Below are 23,709 nucleotides of genomic sequence, written 5' to 3' on the forward strand. Positions count from 1 at the left end.
GTGTGTGTGTGTGTGTGTGTGTGTGTGTGTGTGTGTGTGTGTGTGTGTGTGTGTGTGTGTGTGTGTGTGTGTGTGTGTACATGTGTGTGTGTGTGTGTGTGTGTGTGTTTGGCAGACTCAAGCGACAGGCTTGAAATTAAAACTGTATTGCGGAACGCTGCTCATTATTGAACTGGAATTAAAAGAAAAGGCAGACGAGTGTACGAAGACGAGAAAACACAGGAGAGGAATGGGAAAAGATGGGCAATGAAGAATATAATAAAGTCTAACTCATTGCTATGATATGGTGATGTAATGGTGAGGTAAAACAAACACAGACAAAACAAACATTAAACTCTCTTTATTGTTAATGGCATTTAATGTCTTGTTTGTTTAACTAAACACAAACATTAAACCTGTAGGAACCCCTCAAAAAACAGGGAAAGGATGGAAGGAAGGAAGGAAATTGATGATATTCACACGGTGGCCATTTTGCTCGTACATCATACTGGGGAGGGTTCTTACGTCATATGGCTACCCCCATAGCTGGGTTCTTGCGTCATATGGCTACCCCCATAGCTGAGTTCTTACGTCATATGGCTACCCCCATAGCTGGGTTCTTACGTCATATGGCTGCCCCCATAGCTGGGTTCTTACGTCATATGGCTACCCACATAGCTGAGTTCTTACGTCATATGGCTACCCCCATAGCTGGGTTCTTACGTCATATGGCTACCCCCATAGCTGAGTTCTTACGTCATATGGCTACCCCCATAGCTGGGTTCTTACGTCATATGGCTACCCCCATAGCTGAGTTCTTACGTCATATGGCTACCCCCATAGCTGGGTTCTTACGTCATATGGCTGCCCCCATAGCTGGGTTCTTGCGTCATATGGCTACCCCCACAGCTGGGTTATTACGTCATATGGCTACCCCCATAGCTGTGATGAGTTGGAGAGTTTCTCCGCCGAAAAGCATGGTGACCTGAGAATGTACGGACAGACACACAGACACACAGACAGAGACATATTATGTATGCACACACAAGATCATGTCTTAGCAGTATTTATTTTCTAAGCGCTTTACAATGGTCCATCCATTCATACATTGGGAGATGAAGTGGCGAACAGTTGACGCAAGCATCCTCATTTTCCACATTCACAACCAACCAACTCATTGGAGGTAGTCTCCCGAGACAGACTGTTGACTAACGTAACGAACAAATTCAAAGGGAAAGAGGGCGCTGTTTTTCCTTTGTTTTGCCGATGGGTACCCAGATTGCATTGGAGGCAATGTGGGGTTCAGTTTTACCCAATGACACTTTGATAGGAGGAGCTGGGATTCAAACCACCAACCCATGGATCATTGGACAACCTGCTCTACCTCCTGAGCCATATACCCATATTGTAACATCCTTGTCTATACCATATGTTACGTTAACATTTAACATGCTAGAAACTAACATGGGGTGGCAGTGGCTCAGGTGGTAGAGCAGTCTCTTGGGAATCAGAAGGTTCTTGGTTCGATCCCGGGCTCAATGCATGGGTTAGTGGCGAGGTGTCCTTGAGCAAGACACTAAAGTTCAGTGTCTTGCTCGAGTCTCTGAATCGATGAGCAGGTTGGTGCTTTGTTTCCTCCCCAGTTGCTGCGTGATGTCATGAATGGGATTGCACATTAAATGTGCAATCCCATTCATGACATGACATTTCATTTTTGTTAAGCGCTTTGGCGCTATGTAGATTCACCATTCAACTTCAGTGCAAAATACCTTAAGCAAAAATACTTTGAGCATCAACAATCAAACTATAATTTTCAACATGCATTATCATCCTGGACTCCTGGAGACTTTGATGTTGGCCTGTGGATCCTCTTCAGTCTGAACAACATTTCCCGCTCTTCTGAAGGCATTCCCCCATGCATGCATATACGCTCTCACCTCTCCTAACCCCCGAATGCGGAACATCTGCTTTCTCCATTCAGTCGGAGCTTTGCCATTTTAATAGCTCTGGGCACCTCGCCTTGAATAGGAAGAAGAAGGAAAAAAACTTTTGGCCGCGGCCCCTGGCTTTCTCATTAACAGTCTCTGCCTGTGATGTATGGTAGCCCACAGCTCTGCTCAAAGTATTCTTACTGGTCAGCCATCCCCCTTTGTGGGCCACAGCCTTGACCTGTTCCCACCACAGAATGTGGATGTGTGTGTTCGTGTGCGCTGGTCATTTCCATGAGAAAGGAGTGCAGAGAATGGACAGGGGCCACAGTTTATTTCTCTGAGACGGCTGTAGATGCGGTTCAGGGGGCCACTGAGGCGACCTCATCCATCATGAATATACGTTCCCATGCAGGAACTATATCGCCCCCATGTCTCTGGGCAGCATGTGATCAAGACATTTGTTTTTAGGAAGGTTATACCTTAGGTATACCAGAACTTGGCGACCCCCCACTTTAAAGAATAATCATTCTAGTTTGAGTAAATTAAAAATTTCCATGATGCAAGTGATAAAATTGCTGTTTTATTCAAACAAACTTTCATTCATGACTGTGTATACTACTACTTTATTAATATGTGGGCGGTGGTGTTAATTCATGCACATTAAGCATTTAATTGAGACGTTCATAAATTGTACTGTCGCAAACAAACGGATATGGTGGGGGGGCGGGGAGGGGGGGGGGGCAGTGTGATGGAGAGACTGCCTTCGTGGCCTAACAAATTAGTCTTATAAACATCACAAAGCTGCTCATATCAGCAAGCACTATTAGCTCCCTGCCTCAGCAATTACTTTAGAAATATGATCTGCCTGTCCATCATTTTTCCTGGGCTAGATGTGACTGACTGCCTGCCTCTGCCTGCCTTGGTTGTCAAGGGTAGGAGGCGGAGGAGGCGGTCGGGGGGCGGAGCTAAGGATGTTTTTGTTGGTTGGTTGGGCGATGGGATGAGGGGGGCCCTTCAGCCCGGTTTATACTTCTCCGTACGACGGTGCCCCGCGGCGAACATATAGCCCGATCTACAAGCCCACAACGCGTCGCTCCCGGCCTCCCGCGACGCGTTGTGGGCGTATAGATCGGGTTAGGCTCGCCGCGCGAGACACCGTCATACGACCATGCCTAGATCAGGCATACCAGACCACCTCTATCTGGGAGAGAGAGAGAGAGAGAGAGAGAGAGCGAGAGAGCTCAGTGATGTTAGTTTGAACAAAATGGCTGCAAGATCACTGTCAAAACGAGAGCTCACTGACTGAACGCGTATTATGACTGTCCTCCACTCCTCTATTTGGATCCATCGAGAATGTATTTTGCCGGATTCGTTTTTCACGTTGCATTCTTCGCGGTAGCCGCCAGCTCGTCGTCGGATCATCGAAGTTGTCGCTTAGCTGCCAGCTGCTGCCCGGCGCCGGCGATCAGCGACCCAACAACATACAAAAACATTTCTTTTGCACTTTAAAAACAAGTTGGCTAGCTGGCTGGGCTGCTACAGTGTAGCGACATCGGGGTGTTTCTATGCGAACTGAACTAATCGTTTTTTTTGTTGTAATTGTAAAAACTGCCTAATTAATTACGTTTGCAAAACAGTCAATGACTGATGCCAACCTGCAAACTAACACAATTTTAGCTGCTTTTTAGAGTACATTTTATTCCTGTGCATTTTTTGTTGGTTAGCAGTGCTTCTTTTTTTCCTCCCTATTATATCGTGACGTTTAACGAACTGTTTTCAAACGAGTGTTATTTTTACTGCATTTTACTCTATAGCTATACATAAAAAAAAGACTTGCTGTGTGTATATATCTGGCTGACTGGCCATTGTTTACCTCGGTATTTTTATCACCAAGCTGCTCCACAGCAGCAATCGGCTGATCTGCCTCCGCACGAAAAAAAGAAAAGCCAAGTCTGTCTGGCTCTTCTAACTGCGACTGAAATTCTGATCCATTTCTTTACGGGTACTTTAAAGAAAAGACGCAATCCAGAATGCTTTTCTGCATATTTTTCTGCCATGCACCAACTCTTCACTGAAAGCTGCCAAAGCTGTGGTTACGCCAGGTGAGTTTGAATAAATAACGTTGGCATTTTTCTTATTTAGAGGAGTGTCTGTCATTGCTTGCTGACTGCCGGGGGGAGACAGTACTAGACTTGCATATAATGTGTAGAATGAAGGGTAATGGATTCAGTGGGTCATTTACTGTGCTGTAACTATGCTGCACAATTAATATGGTTTATATCAGCACTGTTACCACTTAATAAAATGTCATAATCTTGGCATGACCTCGTTTCCACATTATGTGCAGGGGGAAATCATATATCATCTTTATGTATTTGCAGAGAAAAGTTTAGTAATGGCTTTGAAATATTCAGCACTTAAATTTGTGTTTTTCAATCAAAGTCTGTTCTGATACCATTTCCCCTGGCCTGAGCCTCCCATTTGAACAGTCAATGAATCAGACAGGCGAGAGTTAGTTATAGCTTCTTATATATGATTGGCTTAGTTGGACTTGGACTGGATTAGATCCAAGGTGTGATGCGTGTGTGTGTGTGTGTGTGTGTGTGTGTGTGTGTGTGTGTGTGTAATGTGAGCATAGGCTACTATTGAGACAAGAGCAGAATTTGGTTAAAAATGTTTTTGAGTTGTTTTAATTCTGGCAACGGAGTTAGCCTTGCTATTACACTGTACTGTAGTAACATTGATTGTGCCTGCTTCAGTCAGCACAGTGGTATTGTGGGTCTGTTCCGCCATTAGGCGTGCTGTTTAGTTTTGCTAAAATGTTTCGCTTCAAGCCAACTGAAGGCTGCCCAGTGCCCGCACCTTTAAAGTGACAGCGATCAGATCCCCATCAATATCTACTGAGCCCTGTTTGGTCCACAGTAGTTAGTTATGGTTGGCTTCATTGCTGTATTATTTCAACGCCTTTAGTGTGGCAGACTGTTGTTGTTCACCACAGAACCCAGTACAGACTGAGCAATGAGAGCATACCACTACACTACTATCAATTCCATTATTAGGCATCTACGCTGTGTGTGTGTGTGTGTGTGTGTGTGTGTGTGTGTGTGTGTGTGTGTGTGTGTGTGTGTGTGTGTGTGTGTGTGTGTGTGTGTGTGTGTGTGTGTGTGTGTGTGTGTGTGTGTGTGTGTGTGTGTGTGTGTGTGTGTGTGTGTGTGTGTGTGTGTGTGTGTGTGCGCGCGCGAGTGTGTGCAAGTGTGTGTGTCCCCTGCTCAGCTAGGAAGCCAGCGATTCTGATTGAACTGTCGTCTTCCATTGCTTCTCCCTTCCCTGCATCCTATCCCTATAGCCAGTGGAGTATAGCTTTTAATATCTCCTCTGCGTGTCTTAATTGAAGTACATAATTTCCTCGTTCAATTTATTCCCCCGTTTTTCCTTCCCCTCTCTGACATCTCTGTCACCGTAGTCTTATCTCCATCGTCACACACCAGTGCGGTGATGAAATGAAAAATGCACCGTGCAACACACACACACACACACACACACACACACACACATGCACGCACACACAGGCTGGGCATTGGAGAATTTGTGTGTGTACTCTGTGCGTGTGACTATGCATCAGTATGCTATGCATGCATGTTTATTATATGTGTGCCTATGTTGTGAGAGTGGGTGGCTGGTGAATCCACAGTGGGATGAGAGCGCTTCTTTTAACAGCCCTGCTGTGGGAGTGTGTGACCATTAATGTCAAGCTCAAGGCCCTGGCTGGCAGTTGGTTAATGCGCTGCAGTTGTTAATCAGGTCAGGGCACGCCTCCTCCTGCCTGGCCTCTGACGCCGAGCTGACATGAGCACATATACCCACACAGAGTTGCCCTGTTCTTGCCACGGGTCAGAGGTCCTGCCTAGTGCATATATGCATCCATCTGGGGGGTGCAGCAGAGCATGTTGGCCTGCAGCCCTCTGTTTGTTTGTATGCACATGTATATAATATATATATAACGTGAACGGGGTGAGAGGAAAGCTTTATCTGTAATTGTGTGTCTTTAGCTGTATCTTTGTTAGTAGCTTGTGTGTCATAACAGGTTGGACTTTTCCTTCCCAGAGACACTGCATCAGGCACTGTCCCACTGACTTCACCACAGTAGCTGTACTAGCTGGACAGATTGGGGACAATGGGGCATCAGTACTGGGTGTTCTCTCTCTCTCTCTCTCTCTCTGTGTGTGTGTGTGTGTGTGTGTGTGTGTGTGTGTGTGTGCGCGCGTGTGCGTGTGCGCAGTTGGACATTAGGTCATTTGGGTTGGGCGCTGACATGAAGGTTAGGCCTGACATTACAATGGAGATGTGGAAGCTCAAGGATTGCTGAGATGTTGTTATCATGGAATTGATGGAAATATAACGGTAGCTTTAATGTCAGGAAAAACCGTGTTGCATTGGTGTTGTCAATGAATAAAGAAAGTGATGTAAAGCGAATAAATGTAATGGCCTACATGCCATCGTGGACATTGCAAGAGAATACATTGATGGGTCTTATTATGTGATGTCTTAAAGAGTGGGGGAAAGCTTCCGACTAATAAATGATATGTTTTGTCAACTAGCTTGAAGCTTCATCTCTATGTACACGTTTACATGAAGGCACAGTTACAAAGACATGTAGCCTCTCTTTGGGACCAGACTCATTAAACCATGGTAATATATTTGGCCACGTTGACACAGTGCACCAGCTAAATGGACCTGTGCTGTGATCCATCCTGTTTGGTGCCAAAACAACGGTTTTTAGAAAGCAGGCCGCTGGCGGGGTCGACCACATCATTTGTTTTGATTAGAGTGCCCTGCAACGAAGCCACGAGAGAGACGAAGCCGGCCAGTAACCCTATCTGCTGTTGCTTATCAGTAAATGGCTCAGGATCGTTTGTTTGAAAGCAAAGCCAAGGCTGCCTCCACTTGTCCGACTTCACAATATCCAAAACATGAGCACTATTCCGATTCTCAGGTTGCTGTCATTCGCTTGGCTCGAACTTGAGCGTCAAACCCGACTCCTGACTTCCAGGCCATGTTCCTTCTCAATAACGGTCTGTGGCAGGTAGCTTCCTTCAAAACAATATCTGAGATTCTGTGTGGTTACTTTCGATATTGTTGCCGTGTAGTGTATCCTATTTTGCTCATTGTGCTGAAGAAATAGCCAAAACCTTTCTTGGATTTTCAATGTAACTCCTTGAGTCATCCATCCCGCTTCAGTCATTGACCTTTTGACTGACTTTTTAGAAAACAACTGGTAGTCCAGATTTGGAGTGTGCGACATGAAGACGTTATATGTATCATGAACGATTAAAATGTCCCCATAATCACAATTACAGACAGAATGTGATTTATGCTGCAGTGCACATTCTATCTGTTGGAGTTCTTCTATACCTTATTTTTGAGGGGCGATAGCACCTCCTATGTCCAGCATTTAGTGTATGTAACCCAATTTTTGTCCCAACACAAACATTAAATGCCATTGACAATGAATGGACAATTTAGAGTGTTTGTGTAACACAAACATTGATGACGAAGGTGAGGACGCAAATTGTGATTGGCCGGAATGAGATGATGTGTGATGATGATGTATGATGATAAGATTTCACACAGGTGTGATTTTTTTACCCTGTAGTACAACGGTGCTGCTCGCAAAAAAGAAAAGATCTACAAGCCTACCGTGAGTAGCGATACTACACGTTAGCTTGTAGATCTATCCTTTTTACTCACAGGCACATGCAACAATCCCTCCCATTTCTGAGCGGTGCTAACCGCTCCAGCATGTGACTTTGTGTTTGTGTGTCTATTAGTCGGCAGCAGCATGGTTGGTTACTGTGGTTACCGTCATGTGGGTCTATACATCATCATCATAGGCACCGCTCACTTCACCTGGGTGTGATTCATTTATTTTTTGCACCGGCAGTGTAGCACCAATGGGTGACAACATGGATGAGACAAGAGTTGGTCCCTTTAAAAATAATTCAACACCGGTAATATGAAACTGGTATAGACTTTCTGGATTGCATTTTCCAAAACAATTATGGTCATAGGCTGGTATCGCGTGCCGAAAATAGCCAATTGATTGACTGCTTTCTGTGTGAGACTGACATTAAGTATTATTTGTAAAGACATCGCATGGCTTCACGACGAACCACCTCAAAACAAGGAATTCCCAGTGAGGGCATCAGCTGCAACTATGCAGCTAGCTACATGACCAAAACAAACGGGTTTAATGAAGGCATTAGAGCAGTGACTCTCAACCTTTTTTAAATGCACGAGGCCATGCATATCAGGCATACATTGAGCCCCATTTGATTCAATTTGTTTTCTCTTGGGGCCCCAATTTACACAGTAAAGACAATTGTGATGATAGTGATCCTGCAAAAACTCCTACATTAACCCTGGCATCCCTATTTAGGGAAAACTATCAAATAATTTCAAATGTACACATACAGGTATGTTAAAACAGGTTGTGAGCCGTCAGACGTCCTGGGAAATGTAGTGCCCAAAACGTCTGTGGACGTCTTAGCAACATTTGTTTGAAAGTGTTGTGTGGGCACACAATGTGTTAATGTCAATAAATCAAAAAGGCAAAGTAGAACTACAATCTCACAACGCATCACATCGATGCTTAAAGCCCTCGTTGTCCTATGACAAAGTATGTAAGGCTTAAGTGGTTAACCCCCCTACAGTGTACTGCTCCAGCAGGGGGGAATCAACTGGATTCGATGGGGGGCTTTCTGTCAAAACCCATTATCCCCCTTCATCTATATGTGGAGGGATATATTCAAGTGGGGGAGTACTAAAGACATGCGGACAGCTGTTATGTCTGGTGAGGGCTAACAGTTATGTACTGGCAAGCAGTGGGAGTATAGCTCCGTCCTCTGGCTGGCTATATACTCCACTTGAAGTATTGTGTTGTTATATAGGTGTGTGTGTGTGTAATGAGAGCCATGTGTTATTTTTACTCTGTTACCGCTGGTAACGGCAGGTAGCAATGCAGCCCATCGCACCACTCGCCAGCCGCTTCAGTGGCTGGATGGACTAGACATCGCCCTGAAAACAAACAGAATCGATATATCATTAACCCTCCTGAGTCCCAAGTGCTCAATGGGAGTGTGACGCTCATGTGTGTGTGTGTGTGTGTGTGTGTGTGTGTGTGTGTGTGTGTTTCTGTGTCTGTGTCTGTGTCTGAAGTTTGTCATTGGGTCAGGGCCTTTCTGAATTCTGATGTAAGAGTTCTGTAACAGAAGAGTGTGTGTGTGGTGGCTGTGTAGCTAAAACCACTGCTCCCTTACTCCTGGCCTCTCCTGGCCTCTGTGCCAAGAGGAGGGCTGGATGAGGGGGAGGGGCTAGGAGGCCCAGCAGGGGTGAACCAGGCAGGCTGGGATGTGAGCAAACCGAAGGTGTGTGTGTGTGTGTGTGTGTGTGTGTGTGTGTGAGAGAGAGACTGTGTGTGTGTGTGTGTGTGTGTGTGTGTGTTGGCAGAGCTCCAGGGGAATGTCCACTGCGCTCAGTCTCAGCAACTCCCCCTTCCATGTTGGCTAATTGAGGAGATGCATGTGAAAGGGAGAGGAAAGGCATGGCATAGGAGCTGACGGGAACTGTCGGACACACACACACACACACACACACACACACACACACACACACACACACACACACACACACACACACACACACACACACACACACACTGTGTGTCCTTTCCTTAATTCCAAACCAGCATTAGATAGTCTTACTGTTTATGATGGGACATGGGTCCTTTAGCTCCTTGGTTAAGGCTACTGTATGTAAATAGTATTAGCATTCCCTCTCTGGCCCCATATCGAGGCCGCTAGCAAGTAGTACGCCAATGTCTGTTGTTTGTTTTCTGGGCTCTGTTATCCAATTAATATCTGTTCAAGTCGGCCACAATCAACAGAGTTCAAGTGCTTCGGTTTTTACTCTGTTTTCTATCAGCACGAATCTTCGGAAAGGATTCGTCAGAAAGCACAAGCACAGAAATGATATTTATGCATTATGCAGCCTAGATTAAACAGTGTAAACTGTCCTGAGTGTGTCACCCTTGGTGTGCCAAGAGATTTACACAAATGTAATGTCAAGGAGGTTAGCACAAATTATGCTAACAGCATTCTGTTAGCTAATGTTATATCTAAATGTAAGTGTGTCTCATGTAGTGAGAGTGTAATGAGTTGTGTGACTTAAAAGCATTTTTGGTCCTGAGCAAAATGTTCATTTGGCTTCTGTCTGAGAGTAAATAATTCAGAACAACAGCATGCAAAGACGCCTCTCTCTTGTGCTCACTCATATGCTAACAAAAAAAATTCTTATGTTACTCGAATACCAGGAGACAGCTTTAAACCAAATAGTCTGTTTCACTGCATCTTTCTTTGTCTTCAGTTTTTTTAAGGAGCCATCTTTTACCCACCCTCCTCTATCTACAGCTGCACAGGAAAGCGGCCAATCGCTCCTTATCTCTCTCTATCGCTCTCTCACACTCCATATCTCTCAGGGCGTGCATGTTGCTGCTTTGTTTTGTTTGTTTGTTCTCTCTTGACTGTCTTCTTGCACTCTTTTCTGTCTTTATTACATCAGAGCATCTATTGTTCCCTTAACTAAACGCAGCATTTATTCTCTCTCTCACTTGGTATCAACTTGTGTTGTTGCTTGGGCTCTTGACAACCCGGGAATTGGTGTGTGTGTGTGTGTGTGTGTGTGTGTGTGTGTGTGTGTGTGTGTGTGTGTGTGTGTGTGTGTGTGTGTGTGTGTGTGTGTGTGTGTGTGTGTGTGTGTGTGTGTGTGTGTGTGTGTGTGTGTGTGTGTGTGTGTGTGTGTGTGTGTGTGTGTGTGTGTGTGTGTGTGTGTGTGTGTGTGTGTGTGTGTGTGTGTGTGTGTGTGTGTGTGTGTGTGTGTGTGTGTGTGTGTGTGTGTGTGTGTGTGTGTGTGTGTGTGTGTGTGTGTGTGTGTGTGTGTGTGTGTGTGTGTGGCTCACTCTCTAGTCTCTACAATGTAAAGCCTTTCAATGTCAAAGCAACCTTGAGGTTGTGAAGTCCAGTCGATTGTGTCTATTGCACCTTTTGTGTGTGTGTGTCTGCCATCCCTTTCTGCTGTCATTTTTGTTCGTCTGGACTTTATGCCTTGTGACAGTTGTATCGCAGCAGTGTATGCTGGCTGTGCATTTGGTCGAGAGTGTAGTTGGACCACTCAGGCCTATTGGCTGCCATTGTGTGTGTACTGCTGCTGCTTACATTACATGGAGTCAGCCTCCTCCTCATCGATCCGTAAATAAATGAACACAAAAAAAAGAAGCTAATTCTGAGACCACTTACCGTGATTGCATGGGTTCAAATGTGACTCATGCAGTACATACACTTGTTATTGGAATTGTGTGTCCCAATGTGCCGGTCTATTTTCAGTGTAAATAATAAAAGCCTTGATACATTTATTTTTTTACCAGAGAACAAAATTGTGGAATGCATATAACAAAACAAAGAGAACAAAGATCAATTCATTAGATCCTTGTCAAACCTCTGGTTATGTAAACTGCGACCGGTAGAGCCACTCATAAAATACTATTAAGTGCAGTATTAAGTCTTAATGAGCCCGAAAACCCAATTTAATTTTGGTCTCCAACTTCCCTTTCAGCATTTATGTTCAATGGTCGTTTGGCGTCATTATCTGCATACTAATTGTATCTATAACTCTATTCACTTCATAATGTTTTGACAGCAGTTCTCTACTGCGACTTAAAGCCCAATTTATACTATGTTGTATGACTTGTGTCGCTCGCTGAAAATGACACGACGCAAACCAAACAAAAGACAGTCATGATGGACAAAATGAAATAGCACAAACTCTAGAGATAGACACACACATACTGTACAGTACACACACCCACATCTTTATCTCTATTGGCATGCAGAGTTCAGGGCCATGGTGTGGCCTTGTGCATTGTGTTGCGTTCCTATTTAATGAGCTTCCAGCACGTAAAAAAGTTTCATATCGACTTGGCAGTGGAAGCAGCCAGTATAGTACACTGAGGGCTAATTTTCTAGAGGAAAACTTCAAAGACGTTATTTATAGCGACACTCCATTCACTCTCACTTTCATTCTCTTTCACTCTCGTCCTCTTCATTCTGTCTCTCTCTCCATCTCTCTCTCGCTCAATGCATATTTCAGTCAAGAAGAATATGAGAAATGCAGGATGGAGGAACCATTTGTTCCATTCATTGAGCAGTTCCTATCCGACATAGCTGAGTTTAGCCAGTGAACTAAAAACTACTAAAGCCTGATTTTATAATTGGTTGTACAATGTCCCCGTGCCAAAAATAGCCATTCTACAAAGTAAACTCCCAACACATCCCCATTGTGAGCTTATAGATAGATGTGCTGTTCTTGGCTCGGGACACTGGCGTACAAACGGAGTATAATTACGTGACTTCTGCTCCCACATGGTCTGTGAATCCGCGCCTGCTGAATGTGGCTATTGGCATGCAGAATGCTCTCAAATCAACCAGCTTGTTTGTATGTCTATCTACACACGTGAGAGAGGGACACGTAGCACTTGTTATTACCGCTTATCTGCTATGGAATGTACAGGCTCCCCCCCCCCCCCCCAAGCAGATGTGGATCAAATAAACCCATGTGTATGTTCATGTTCACCCATACACTCTTTAGTGGCAGGTATTCCCAGAATTACTCTCATTTAGTGTTGCAACTACTTTACTACTCCTACTACTTATGTTTTTCTTTAAAAATAAATCAATTATTCAGTAATGTCTATATATCTATTAAAGGGGAATAATGACACTCATTTTCAACATTTAACTATGGAATGAATTTACCATTAGAGTTGTTGTGTGGAAATAATCCCCCGCCCCTTCTGTGTGGTCTAGAACTGGAGGTCTAGAACTTGGGGTCATATTATGTACACTAAGAGTACAGTACACTTTTGGCCTGCAGAGTACACGTTATGAGCTTGTAGATCAGTTATTTTCACTATTTAAAAATGTTACATTGTTTTATACTTGGCCTACATTGACAAACTAATGGATTAATTAATAGTTGATTGTTTTATAATCTACTAAATAATCTTTAGTTTGCCGTGGTACTCTAAATCCGCGGGCCATACAGGACAGTGATTATGCTTTATAGGTGAGACCTGTGGTGCTTGAATACTGCTGCAGGGAGGGGCCGATGGAGAGCGATGGGTGGTGGTGGGTGCATGGTGGAAGGACTGGATGGATCGGTGAGTGGTTAATATAGGGCAGTAGGTTTACCACACTCTGTGCGGCAAGGCAAGGGGCCTGGTCGCATCGCCTTCCCTCAGAGAAATGGAAGCCGGTCCTCGTTCCTCTCTCCTCCTCTCGTCTCCTCCTCTGCCCGTGTTTGCCGTTGTGTCTGTGGTCTGCGTCGGTCATGCAGAACAGCCGAAGCGGTGTGTTTTCCTCGCGGCCATGGCTGCTTTGGACGCTTGCCAGGAAATCTCTTTCTCTCACTCCCTTCAACTAACTCTCTCTCTCTCTCTCTCTCTCTCCCCCCTCCTGCTTTGTTATGTTGTGCACACTTCTCTTAGCATTAGCCCCAGTGTTGCCTTGTCATTCTGTCTTCCTGCTATTCTTCTCTTCTCTCTATATTCCCTGTGCTTGCCTTGCTCTCCTCCTCCCCCATACTACTGCTTCTTCGTATATAGCCACCTCCTCTTCCTCAGTCTGGCAGCTTCCGTAGGCCTCCCTTCATTGTGGCTCCTTTTTTTTTTACTCTTTCGTTCTCTAGTGAGCTATTCTCTCTCTCTCTCTCTCTCTCTCTCCCTCTCTCTCTCTCCCTCTCCCCCTCTCTCTCTGTCTCTTCTCACACTGTCTGCCTCTCTGGCTGCTGTCGTTTCTAATTGGTGTTGCTCTGCCTCTCCTTTCATCCTCTGCTCCATGCCATCCCCCCCCCCGCCCCCCTTCTCTCTCGCGCCTCCAGGCTCCAACTCCCCCCCACCCCCCACCCGCCGCCCCCACCCACCGCCCCCACCCCGCGTCCCCGGTGGAAAAACGACAGGCATCAGACGGACTCGCTCTCGCCTGTGCACATCAAACCTGCATGTGTGTGAGTGTGTGTGTGCAGTGCACGTTCCCCCAGCCTCTTCATTCCTGTACAGCGTGTTCCTTCCATAATGGCTCAGCCTTCCTCTCCCCTCTGGTTGCAGAGCTCTTTCTTCCTCTGTGGATGTTGGATTTATTTTCTGCACAATCTCCCCAGTGGTTCCAGCTCCCGCTGACTGAGTCATCTTCTCCTATTCAGTCATGTACTCCACAGCTCATCCGCTCCAGCTGCGTTCTTCTTTACCGCCGAGCTCCCAAGGACGGGCCGCCGACGGTGACGGCTCGGTCGGGTGGTTCACGGTCTCATAGGGTGATTCACGGTCTCATAGGGTGGTTCACGGTCTCATAGGGTGGTTCACGGTCTCATAGGGTGGTTCACGGTCTCATAGGGTGGTTCACGGTCTCATAGGGTGGTTCACGGTCTCATAGGGTGGTTCACGGTCTCATAGGGTGGTTCACGGTCTCATAGGGTGGTTCACGGTCTCATAGGGTGGTTCACGGTCTCATAGGGTGATTCACGGTCTCATAGGGTGGTTCACGGTCTCATAGGGTGGTTCACGGTCTCATAGGGTGGTTCACGGTATAGGGTGGTTCACTGTCTCATAGGGTGGTTCACGGTCTCATAGGGTGATTCACGGTCTCATAGGGTGGTTCACGGTCTCATAGGGTGGTTCATGGTCTCATAGGGTGGTTCATGGTCTCATAGGGTGGTTCACGGTCTCATAGGGTGATTCACGGTCTCATAGGGTGGTTCACGGTCTCATAGGGTGGTTCACGGTCTCATAGGGTGGTTCACGGTCTCATAGGGTGGTTCACGGTCTCATAGGGTGGTTCACGGTCTCATAGGGTGGTTCACGGTCTCATAGGGTGGTTCACGGTCTCATAGGGTGATTCACGGTCTCATAGGGTGGTTCACTGTCTCATAGGGTGGTTCACGGTCTCATAGGGTGGTTCACGGTCTCATAGGGTGGTTCACGGTCTCATAGGGTGGTTCATGGTCTCATAGGGTGGTTCACGGTCTCATACAGTGGTTCACTGTCTCATAGGGTGGTTCATGGTCTCATAGGGTGGTTCATGGTCTCATAGGGTGGTTCACGGTCTCATAGGGTGGTTCACGGTCTCATAGGGTGGTTCACGGTCTCATAGGGTGGTTCACGGTCTCATAGGGTGGTTCACGGTCTCATAGGGTGGTTCACGGTCTCATAGGGTGGTTCACGGTCTCATAGGGTGCATGGTTCACGGTCTCATAGGGTGGTTCACGGTCTCATAGGGTGGTTCACGGTCTCATAGGGTGGTTCACGGTCTCATAGGGTGGTTCATAGTCATCTGAGGGGGGGATGGAAATTGAATCATTCCCCAAACTTCAGAACACATCATTAAGCCCCAAGCCTGTTCTGCAGTGAGCATGAATGGGGCTTTAATAATAATGAACAGGGGGGAATCTGCATCTTGTGTATAGCTTCTAGCCGTGGTCTGGTCGCCCAGCGCATCCCCCTGGTGTCCCAGCGGTGTGTATACTGTAATGATTCAAGTGTAAGTGAGGGAGTAAAGTACTTGCAGGTCGGTGGCTAAAAACAGGCCACATTTTGCCTGATTGCAGTATTGTGCTGCCATGCGGCATGGGAGTCCTGTCACTGATACCCAGGACATGAGGCACCCAGGGGGGAGGGGGGGGGGGCACTTTGGTGATGTTTTCAGCGAGCAGGAGAGAGGAAGAGGAAGGAAGAAGATGAGAAGGGAATCGGAGTGGGAGGACTCGAGCCCAAACCCAGTTTGATACTTTAGGCCACGCAAAATAATACATTGGTCTCCGGTTGCCGACCGACTCTATTAAATATGCGCGACCCAGATTATTTTATTGGCATTTGGTGATTTTTTTTTTAAAAAGTCAGAATGCGACCGAGTCAGACCAAAAACGTCTTTGATCACTAAAATTCTCTTTGGTGAGACCACGTCGGACATCGGTGTTTATTTAACTCGATGTCCCGATGTTTTTTACAGGAGGGGGGAAAGTATTTAATGTTTACTACAGTCCATCCTGCACGTATCACTCTCTGGTCCTGCACCGCTGTACTGGAGAAGTATATCACTCTGTCAGGTGCGCAGCGCAACTACCCCCCCCCCCCCCCCCCCCACACACACACACACACGCACACCTCTCTACACTACACACAAGTTCGCAACGCATCACAGATGCAACCCTACACAGATTACAAAGATCTATAAGCTTATAGATCTTTTATTTTCAGTCCAACACTTATGACGGAGCATAGATGAGGCATAAGAGTCGAGGAAAGAGAAGAGGGAGCGACGAAACCAAGAAGAACGGACACTCTCTTTCTTACATTACCGTCGTGGCTAGACGCTACAATGTTATGCCGGCTTCATGTTTCACTAACTAGCTAGTAAACTGCTCCTCCTGATCCCAGCCGGTATCCATCTAATCCTCATGTCTTCCCTTGCGTATCGGCTTGCCCAAATTAGGTAGATGATAAATCCATATGGGGAGGAAGGATGCCATTGTTATGCATGTGCCTCCTCTCCTCTCCTCTCCTCTCCTCTCCTCTCCTCTCCTCTCCTCTCCTCTCTCCCTGCCTGGTTTTGCTGTCACGCTGTAAGACAGAAAGCAGCAGCAGCCAGCTTGCTGCAATACCTGAGAGCAGAGCACCGTACTATAGGCACAACATGGAGGACAAATGAAAACGGAGACTGTGTGCAGTACATAAATGGCCACAGTGGCAGTCTTTTCTATTATTTATCTTTGTATTTACCCACTTAAGCCCTCTTTTCTATTCTCGGCATTCTTCAGAACACGCTCATAACGCGTGGCATCGCGATGACACGCTGTATATTGAAATTGTTATTTAAAGGATACCGGTAAGCCCCTTGAGATGCGTCATCTGGTTTTAGAGGGGGTCCTCCTCGGGCAACACAGACACAGCAATACATCAAACATGTCAACACACGTAACAATACACTTACTACATCGACATAGAGGCTCACCGATCCACTCAAAACACTATGAGTTTTTACGATTTTGACACGCATGCACTGGTGCATGTACCCCACACACACACACACACACACACACACACACACACACACACACACACACCTCATAATGAGAACACGGTGTGTCTGAGACATACTGCTATATCAGCAACTGGGGGAAGGCAGTCCTCTGGTAATAATAAATAAGTGTGTGTGTGTGTGTGTGCGTGTGTGAGAAACGAGCAAGAGGGTGAAAGTTGTACATTTCTACTGTCTTTCATTAAAAACCTGCTTCCAAGGCCAGTCTCTCTCTCGCTCGCTCGCTCTCTCTCTCTCTCGCTCGCTCGCTCGCTCGCTCAATGTCATTCTCTGCCAGGTTTGCCATGTCCTCTTGATTGGCAGCCTTGCGGGAGGCAGGCCTTTCAGCATTAATCTCCTGTTAGGAGTGTTGTGATTGCATTCTGTTTGGATTCACATCCAGGGCCCTATGGACCGCATCGGCTGGCCACCTGCCTGCCTGCGTGAGTGCGTGCATGTGTTTGGTTGGCTGGAGTTGTCCTTGCTTGTTTGCTGTCAACCTGTCTTTGTCTGACTGTCTGTCTGTCTGCTGTCAACCTGTCTTTGTCTGTCTGTCTGCCTGTCCGTCTGGATGCCTTCTATACATTTCCAATAACCAATGCTATCCTGTCAGTCAAAATATTCGTGCCGTTTATCCACTTAAACCCCATATGTTTGAGCGGAGGAGTCTCAGGAAGTGTGTGTGTGTGTGTGTGTGTGTGTGTGTGTGTGTGTGTGACTGCGTCTGTGTGTGTGTGCGTGCGCGTGTGTGCGTGATTGTGACATGACTGTCATTGTCAATTCTGTGAGGCAGAATTCTTGAAGTTGCTGACCATGGAGCACAATGGCTTATTGTGAAGGGTAGGCGTGTGCATGTGTGAGTGTGTGTGTGTGTGTGGCTGTGTGCTTGTCCTTGCTTTCCGAGATGTTTTCCATAGAGGAATCAACAGTTATTATAGCCACATACACATGAGGGAGACGAGAGACTGTTCACATAAGAGCACGTTTTAGAGTGAGAGAGAGAGAGAGCTCATTGATTTGATATGACACACTGTAGTAATATGCACCAATATCAATTGCACGCACGCACACACACACCGTGTCTTAGGCCCTGTGGTCCTGCTCATGCATCTAATAGTTTCCAGGAGCTGTCACTAGAGTTGAGCCAAAGGAAATAAATACTGAAGTGAAGCACTTAGTTTCCCCCCGGCCCTCTGCGAGCAGAGCCCTGGCCCTCTGCCCAGTGGAGACACACAGACCTCTGGGTCTTACTCCTTCAATCTGTCCCTCTGCGAGCAGAGCCCTGGCCCTCTGCCCAGTGGAGACACACAGACCTCTGGGTCTTACTCCTTCAATCTGTCCCTCTGCGAGCAGAGCCCTGGCCTTCTGCCCAGTGGAGACACACAGACCTCTGGGTCTTACTCCTTCAATCTGTCTGTCCCTCTGCGAGCAGAGCCCTGGCCTTCTGCCCAGTGGAGACACACAGACCTCTGGGTCTTACTCCTTCAATCTGTCCCTCTGCGAGCAGAGCCCTGGCCTTCTGCCCAGTGGAGACACACAGACCTCTGGGTCTTACTCCTTCAATCTGTCCCTCTGCGAGCAGAGCCCTGGCCTTCTGCCCAGTGGAGACACACAGACCTCTGGGTCTTACTCCTTCAATCTGTCCCTCTGCGAGCAGAGCCCTGGCCTTCTGCCCAGTGGAGACACACAGACCTCTGGGTCGTACTCCTTCAATCTGTCTGTCCCTCTGCGAGCAGAGCCCTGGCCTTCTGCCCAGTGGAGACACACAGACCTCTGGGTCTTACTCCTTCAATCTGTCCCTCTGCGAGCAGAGCCCTGGCCCTCTGCCCAGTGGAGACACACAGACCTCTGGGTCTTACTCCTTCAGTCTGTCCCTCTGCGAGCAGAGCCCTGGCCTTCTGCCCAGTGGAGACACACAGACCTCTGGGTCTTACTCCTTCAATCTGTCTGTCCCTCTGCGAGCAGAGCCCTGGCCTTCTGCCCAGTGGAGACACACAGACCTCTGGGTCTTACTCCTTCAATCTGTCCGTCTGTCTGTCTGTCTGTCTGTCTGTCTGTCTGTCTGTCTGTCTGTCTGTCTGTCTGTCTGTTTGTCTGTCTGTCTGTCTGTCTGTCTGTTTCCCCCCGGCCCTCTGCGAGCAGAGCCCTGGCCTTCTGCCCAGTGGAGACACACAGACCTCTGGGTCTTACTCCTTCAATCTGTCCGTCCGTCTGTCTGTCTGTCTTTCGGTCTTTGCTTTACATTTCATGTCTTTCAGTCTCCTTTCTCCATCCTTCCTTCCAGTCTCTTGTTTCCTTCTCCTTTTCCTGCTCTCTTAAGCCATCCTTCTTTCAGCAACTTCCACTCGACGCCGTTTTTATTTTTTCTGCCACTTTGCATTCCTTGCTTCATCTTTGGACTCGTACCTTGCTCCCTCCCTCCTTCTCCTTCTCAATATCTCACCACTGGGGAGCATGTCCTTTATGAAAAGCAGATTGAGGATGGAGAATTTGTTCTGAACACTTGAGTGCACTCTGGCCCCAATGCAGAAACGGATGAAAGGAAAGTGATTGGTAAAGAATCTACTGTACATTGTGTACATGTGTACAAGCACAAAGCTCACTCCTATGTTCACACGCAAGTAGACGTATGCGTCATTACTTGTGAACACGTGTATGTTGTGTGCGTCGGGGGCCCTCCTTCACATTGTGTATGTGTGTGTGTGTGTGTGTGTGTTTTGTGGGCCTATGACTACCTGTTGAACTAAAGTGTCTCTCTCTCTCTCTCTCTCTCTCTCTCTCTCTCTCTGCAGCTGACAGAAGCTAGCAACAGGAGAGAGAGAACCATTTGATGGAAGAAAAGAGAAGGAAGAAACACGAAGAAAAGACGAAGAAGGACATTGCTCAAAAAAAGGTGAGACTTAACAGCATCCATTGGCATAGATCTAGGTCAATTGAAGCCTATTTTCTTTTATACTGCGCTTAATGCCATTGGCGTAGATCAATGGCAATTGAGCTTTTATAGTGCATTCGACCGATCAGGCCATAATGCTACTTACGTTCGGGTAGCTAGCGGGTTTGTCATGACAATGGATCGCCCATTTTAGATCGACTTCGCCATAATAATCCATTCTATCCGTTTCTTTCAATCACCTGTATCTCCTATTCCTCGTCCCAGAAGGCATTTTTGGTCAAAACAACGTTTCTATGACGGCACAGAGCCGGCGATGTGGAGCCCTCCAGTGCCCCGGTTTGGATTCATCTTGTAAATGAGGCCTGTCCAGGCTCCGTTCAGCTTCCTAGGTTATGTTGACTTCCGGTGGACCGGAAATGTGGCTTTTCAAAATAAGAGCTTAACTGGAAAAAAATGTTGCCGTGAATTAGATCCACATTTTTCAATAAATGCTAGCGGTTAGAGTGTTAAAGTACCCTCTGTAACTCTCTTTTCTCTCTCTCTTTCTCACACACACACACACACACACACACACACACACACACACACACACACACGTACGTTCTAGAGGTAAGCTACATACATACATACAGCCCTGTTTAACTTCAAGCACTCCCAGTTTGATATGAATTAGGGCAGGCCATGGAGAACAAGTGAGCTACTGTAATCAATTTCTATTTCTCTCTCGCTCTGCATCACATACTCACGTAAACACAGTTGAGGAGTTTGTGTCTTTTGACTGTAGTCCTTGAAGTCAATTCACAGCTCGCTTGATTGAATTTAACAGCTCAGGCCTGGGTTTGTATAGATTTGTGGCGAGCAACAAAAAAAAAGCGCCTCGCGTGCAAAAAAGCGACCGAACAGCTCGACTGTATTTCTTCCAACTGGCCACCGTTCAACGGCAAACACACGGGCGATGGAATGAACATGCTTGCAATCATGTCGCTCAGTAACATTTGTTTGTTTTTCCATATCGTGTGAGTCATTTCCCGGTGTGAATTAACACCATTTTAATTTCGCCTACTGGTGCAAAAGTTCAAACTCCTCCCGTGTTTGTCTTTTGAACTCCCTCTAATTCTCTCTCTCTCTCTCTGTCTCCCCTTTTCCCACAGGCTGCTGATCCCAAAACCAAAGGTGAGTGCAATAATAATGATGACATAAACTACACCCTATACCACTTGTACAGGCCCGCTATCATCAGCTTTACACGCATTACAGTATATGACCGTAAAGAATCACATGCGCGCGCGCACACACACACACACACACACACACACACACACACACACACGGAGAGGAGGCCATTCCAGTGTAGCCTAATACAGAGTGATGCCCCTGCCTGACAACACTGGCAGTACCATGCAGTGAGGCGTGAAGGCACCTGACAGCTACAGCAATGAAACACCACTGGCACCATTCTGGGGGTGGAGAGAGAGGAGAGAGGAGAGGAGACAGCGGGAGGCGAGGCAGGCAGGATACGGAAGGTCATGGGGTTCAGTTCTTTAAATGCACGGTGGAGTGTGGCTAGAACTAAAGTGTCCTCACGCGCCCTTGGACTTCAGAAGAGATGCTACGTGCAGTGGTGGTGCCCGTGGTATTGCTGTGAAATTAGTTTGGACACGCACACACACACCTCTGGTACAAACTCGTACTACAACATTTCCCCCTATTAATTCAATTGCGCTTGAATTTCTTCCAGTTTGCTCTCAGACTTTTTCCAGCTGACATTAGGTTGATGAGGTGCAACAGTCTGTCCTCATTGCATGTGTGTGCGTGCGTGCGTGCGTGCGTGCGTGTTGATGTGAGAGTGCTGCTGACCTCTGTGTTGCTGATGCCTGTAATTCCAGGCAGTATTAGGAATGTAGTGGCTTGTTGAGGAATCCATAATGTGTGCCAGTGCCAGACAGTCTTGGCGTTAAACCCTCCATTCAACCTAGTACCTGGCCGCAGCTACTCTCCGTAGCCATGGGGCGACCGCCGACCGCAAATCTCCACATATACCGAAATGTCAGGGGAAATCTAGGGACTGTCTATAGGTCTAGGACAGTGGAGAAACCGGACGCCAATAAACTAAACCAATCTAGACACCGTCCAAACGTGAATAAGGTGTTTCTTATTGTTTCGACCCAGTTCTAGCCACTGCATTGAATGTAGATGTCACCAAACGTACTGGTAGGCGGAAAGCTACACGAGACGAGGGTGCAGCAGATACACTCGGGGCTTTGGGTCAGTCTACTCTACAGCCTATTGCAGTCTCAATAGGCTGTAGAGTCTATTGACTAGTACTAGTCCGCAGCACTTCTCCATGGAGTGTATGTATGTGTAGATAGTCTTTTTTTACTACATTGATTGTACACATAAAGATCTATGACTGTGTTCTTTATTTGCACGTGTGCCACAATGCGCATTGCCGTACACACATTTGTGTGTGTGTGTGTGTGTGTGTGTGTGTGTGTGTGTGTGTGTGTGTCTCCAGCCTGAGCACCAACCTGACCATCTGGGTGTGACGACTGTTGGGCTTTAACTAAGGTCGCCAAGGGTTTCCGTCACCTTTGACCCGACGTTTTTAATTAGGCGATCTCCGTTTCACCGGCCTGTCTGTGAGCTGTGCCCATTAGTCTGGTTTTGAAGGCTGTGTACAGCGTCGGCCACTTAGGTTGCTCTCGAAGAAATTTGTCACTTTGTGTGGGTGTTAGTTTAGCACTCTTCATTTTAATTGGCTCCCTATAACATGTCACTCTGTCTGGGGGGAAAATGGATTGAACATGCTGATACCCAAGTTTCAAACCCTTTGCCTTATGAGATTCGCTAACATTTTAACATCATTTTATTGATAGATAACAGTAGGGCTCACAGGGAATGGGAGTGACATGCAGCAAAGGTCGTCGGGATCGGGAGTGGAACCCGCAACACGCAACACGCTGTCGGGCGGTATTGCCAGCCGTTGAGCAAACTTGCAGCGACAAAAGATTAATCGTAAACGTGTTTTCTTCGAGAAACGAGTGAACAAGCTGTTTTAACACATACAACTCATGGAAAAGCCAGCTGTTTTGTTTTCTTAAGCTGTGGGTGCAGGAGGTAATCCTTGAGCATCTCTACACGTCTGGCCCAAAGAGGCCTGTCCCGCGCGGTAACATCCTGTGTTAATTAACACTGTCGGTGTTAAATGAACACCCTGAATGTGGCTGCATGTAAACATGCACTGCTATAATTGCACATCTGGGTGGTGTTCGTTTGTGCCACATACAAGAATACAATAGTATGAACGTCGTCGGGGGTGGAAACCTTGTATGTCCAAAACAGAAAAAATGTGTCATGTTGTGAGCTTGTAGATTTAGTTTTGCTATACTTTTGCATGACACTGTAGTTGATATGATGAAGTGGGAAAATAACATGAAAGAATACAAAAGTATGGAGATGTGAGGTTTCGACCCGGGATGTGAGGTTTCGACCCGGCGGCAACGATATGCATATTATAGTATGCATGGGCATATATGCATAAATGCATATATATATATATTATACGTCTGTCACATTTCGTTCGTGTGTGTGTGTGTGTGTGGGGGTGTGTGTGTGTGTGTGTGTGTGGGGGGGGGGGGGGGGGGGGTGTGCACGCGCAACACACATGCGTGCACAATGGGTAGGTGGTTTAGGAGGAGGAAGATGCTATGTTGATGATAAACTGTGA

The 23,709-nt window shown here is 46.8% G+C and overlaps 1 protein-coding gene across 1 annotated transcript in view; it reads left to right on the forward strand.

Annotated features, from left to right (window-relative positions):
- The first annotated feature begins 3,085 nt into the window (after window positions 1-3,085).
- LOC308312141 (trinucleotide repeat-containing gene 6C protein-like) overlaps window positions 3,086-23,709 on the forward strand; it is a 73,005-nt gene continuing 52,381 nt past the window's right edge. Inside the window, exons 1-3 of the mRNA XM_080758895.1 lie at window positions 3,086-4,012; window positions 19,882-19,982; window positions 21,134-21,155. Of these exons, the coding sequence (XP_080615021.1) occupies window positions 19,920-19,982; window positions 21,134-21,155 (85 nt within the window). The 5' untranslated portion in view covers window positions 3,086-4,012; window positions 19,882-19,919. The remainder of the gene's footprint in view (window positions 4,013-19,881; window positions 19,983-21,133; window positions 21,156-23,709) is intronic.

Source organism: Protomyctophum bolini (assembly GCF_963924005.1).
Source record: "Protomyctophum bolini genome assembly, chromosome: 3".
Classification (NCBI taxonomy): Eukaryota; Metazoa; Chordata; class Actinopteri; order Myctophiformes; family Myctophidae; genus Protomyctophum; species Protomyctophum bolini.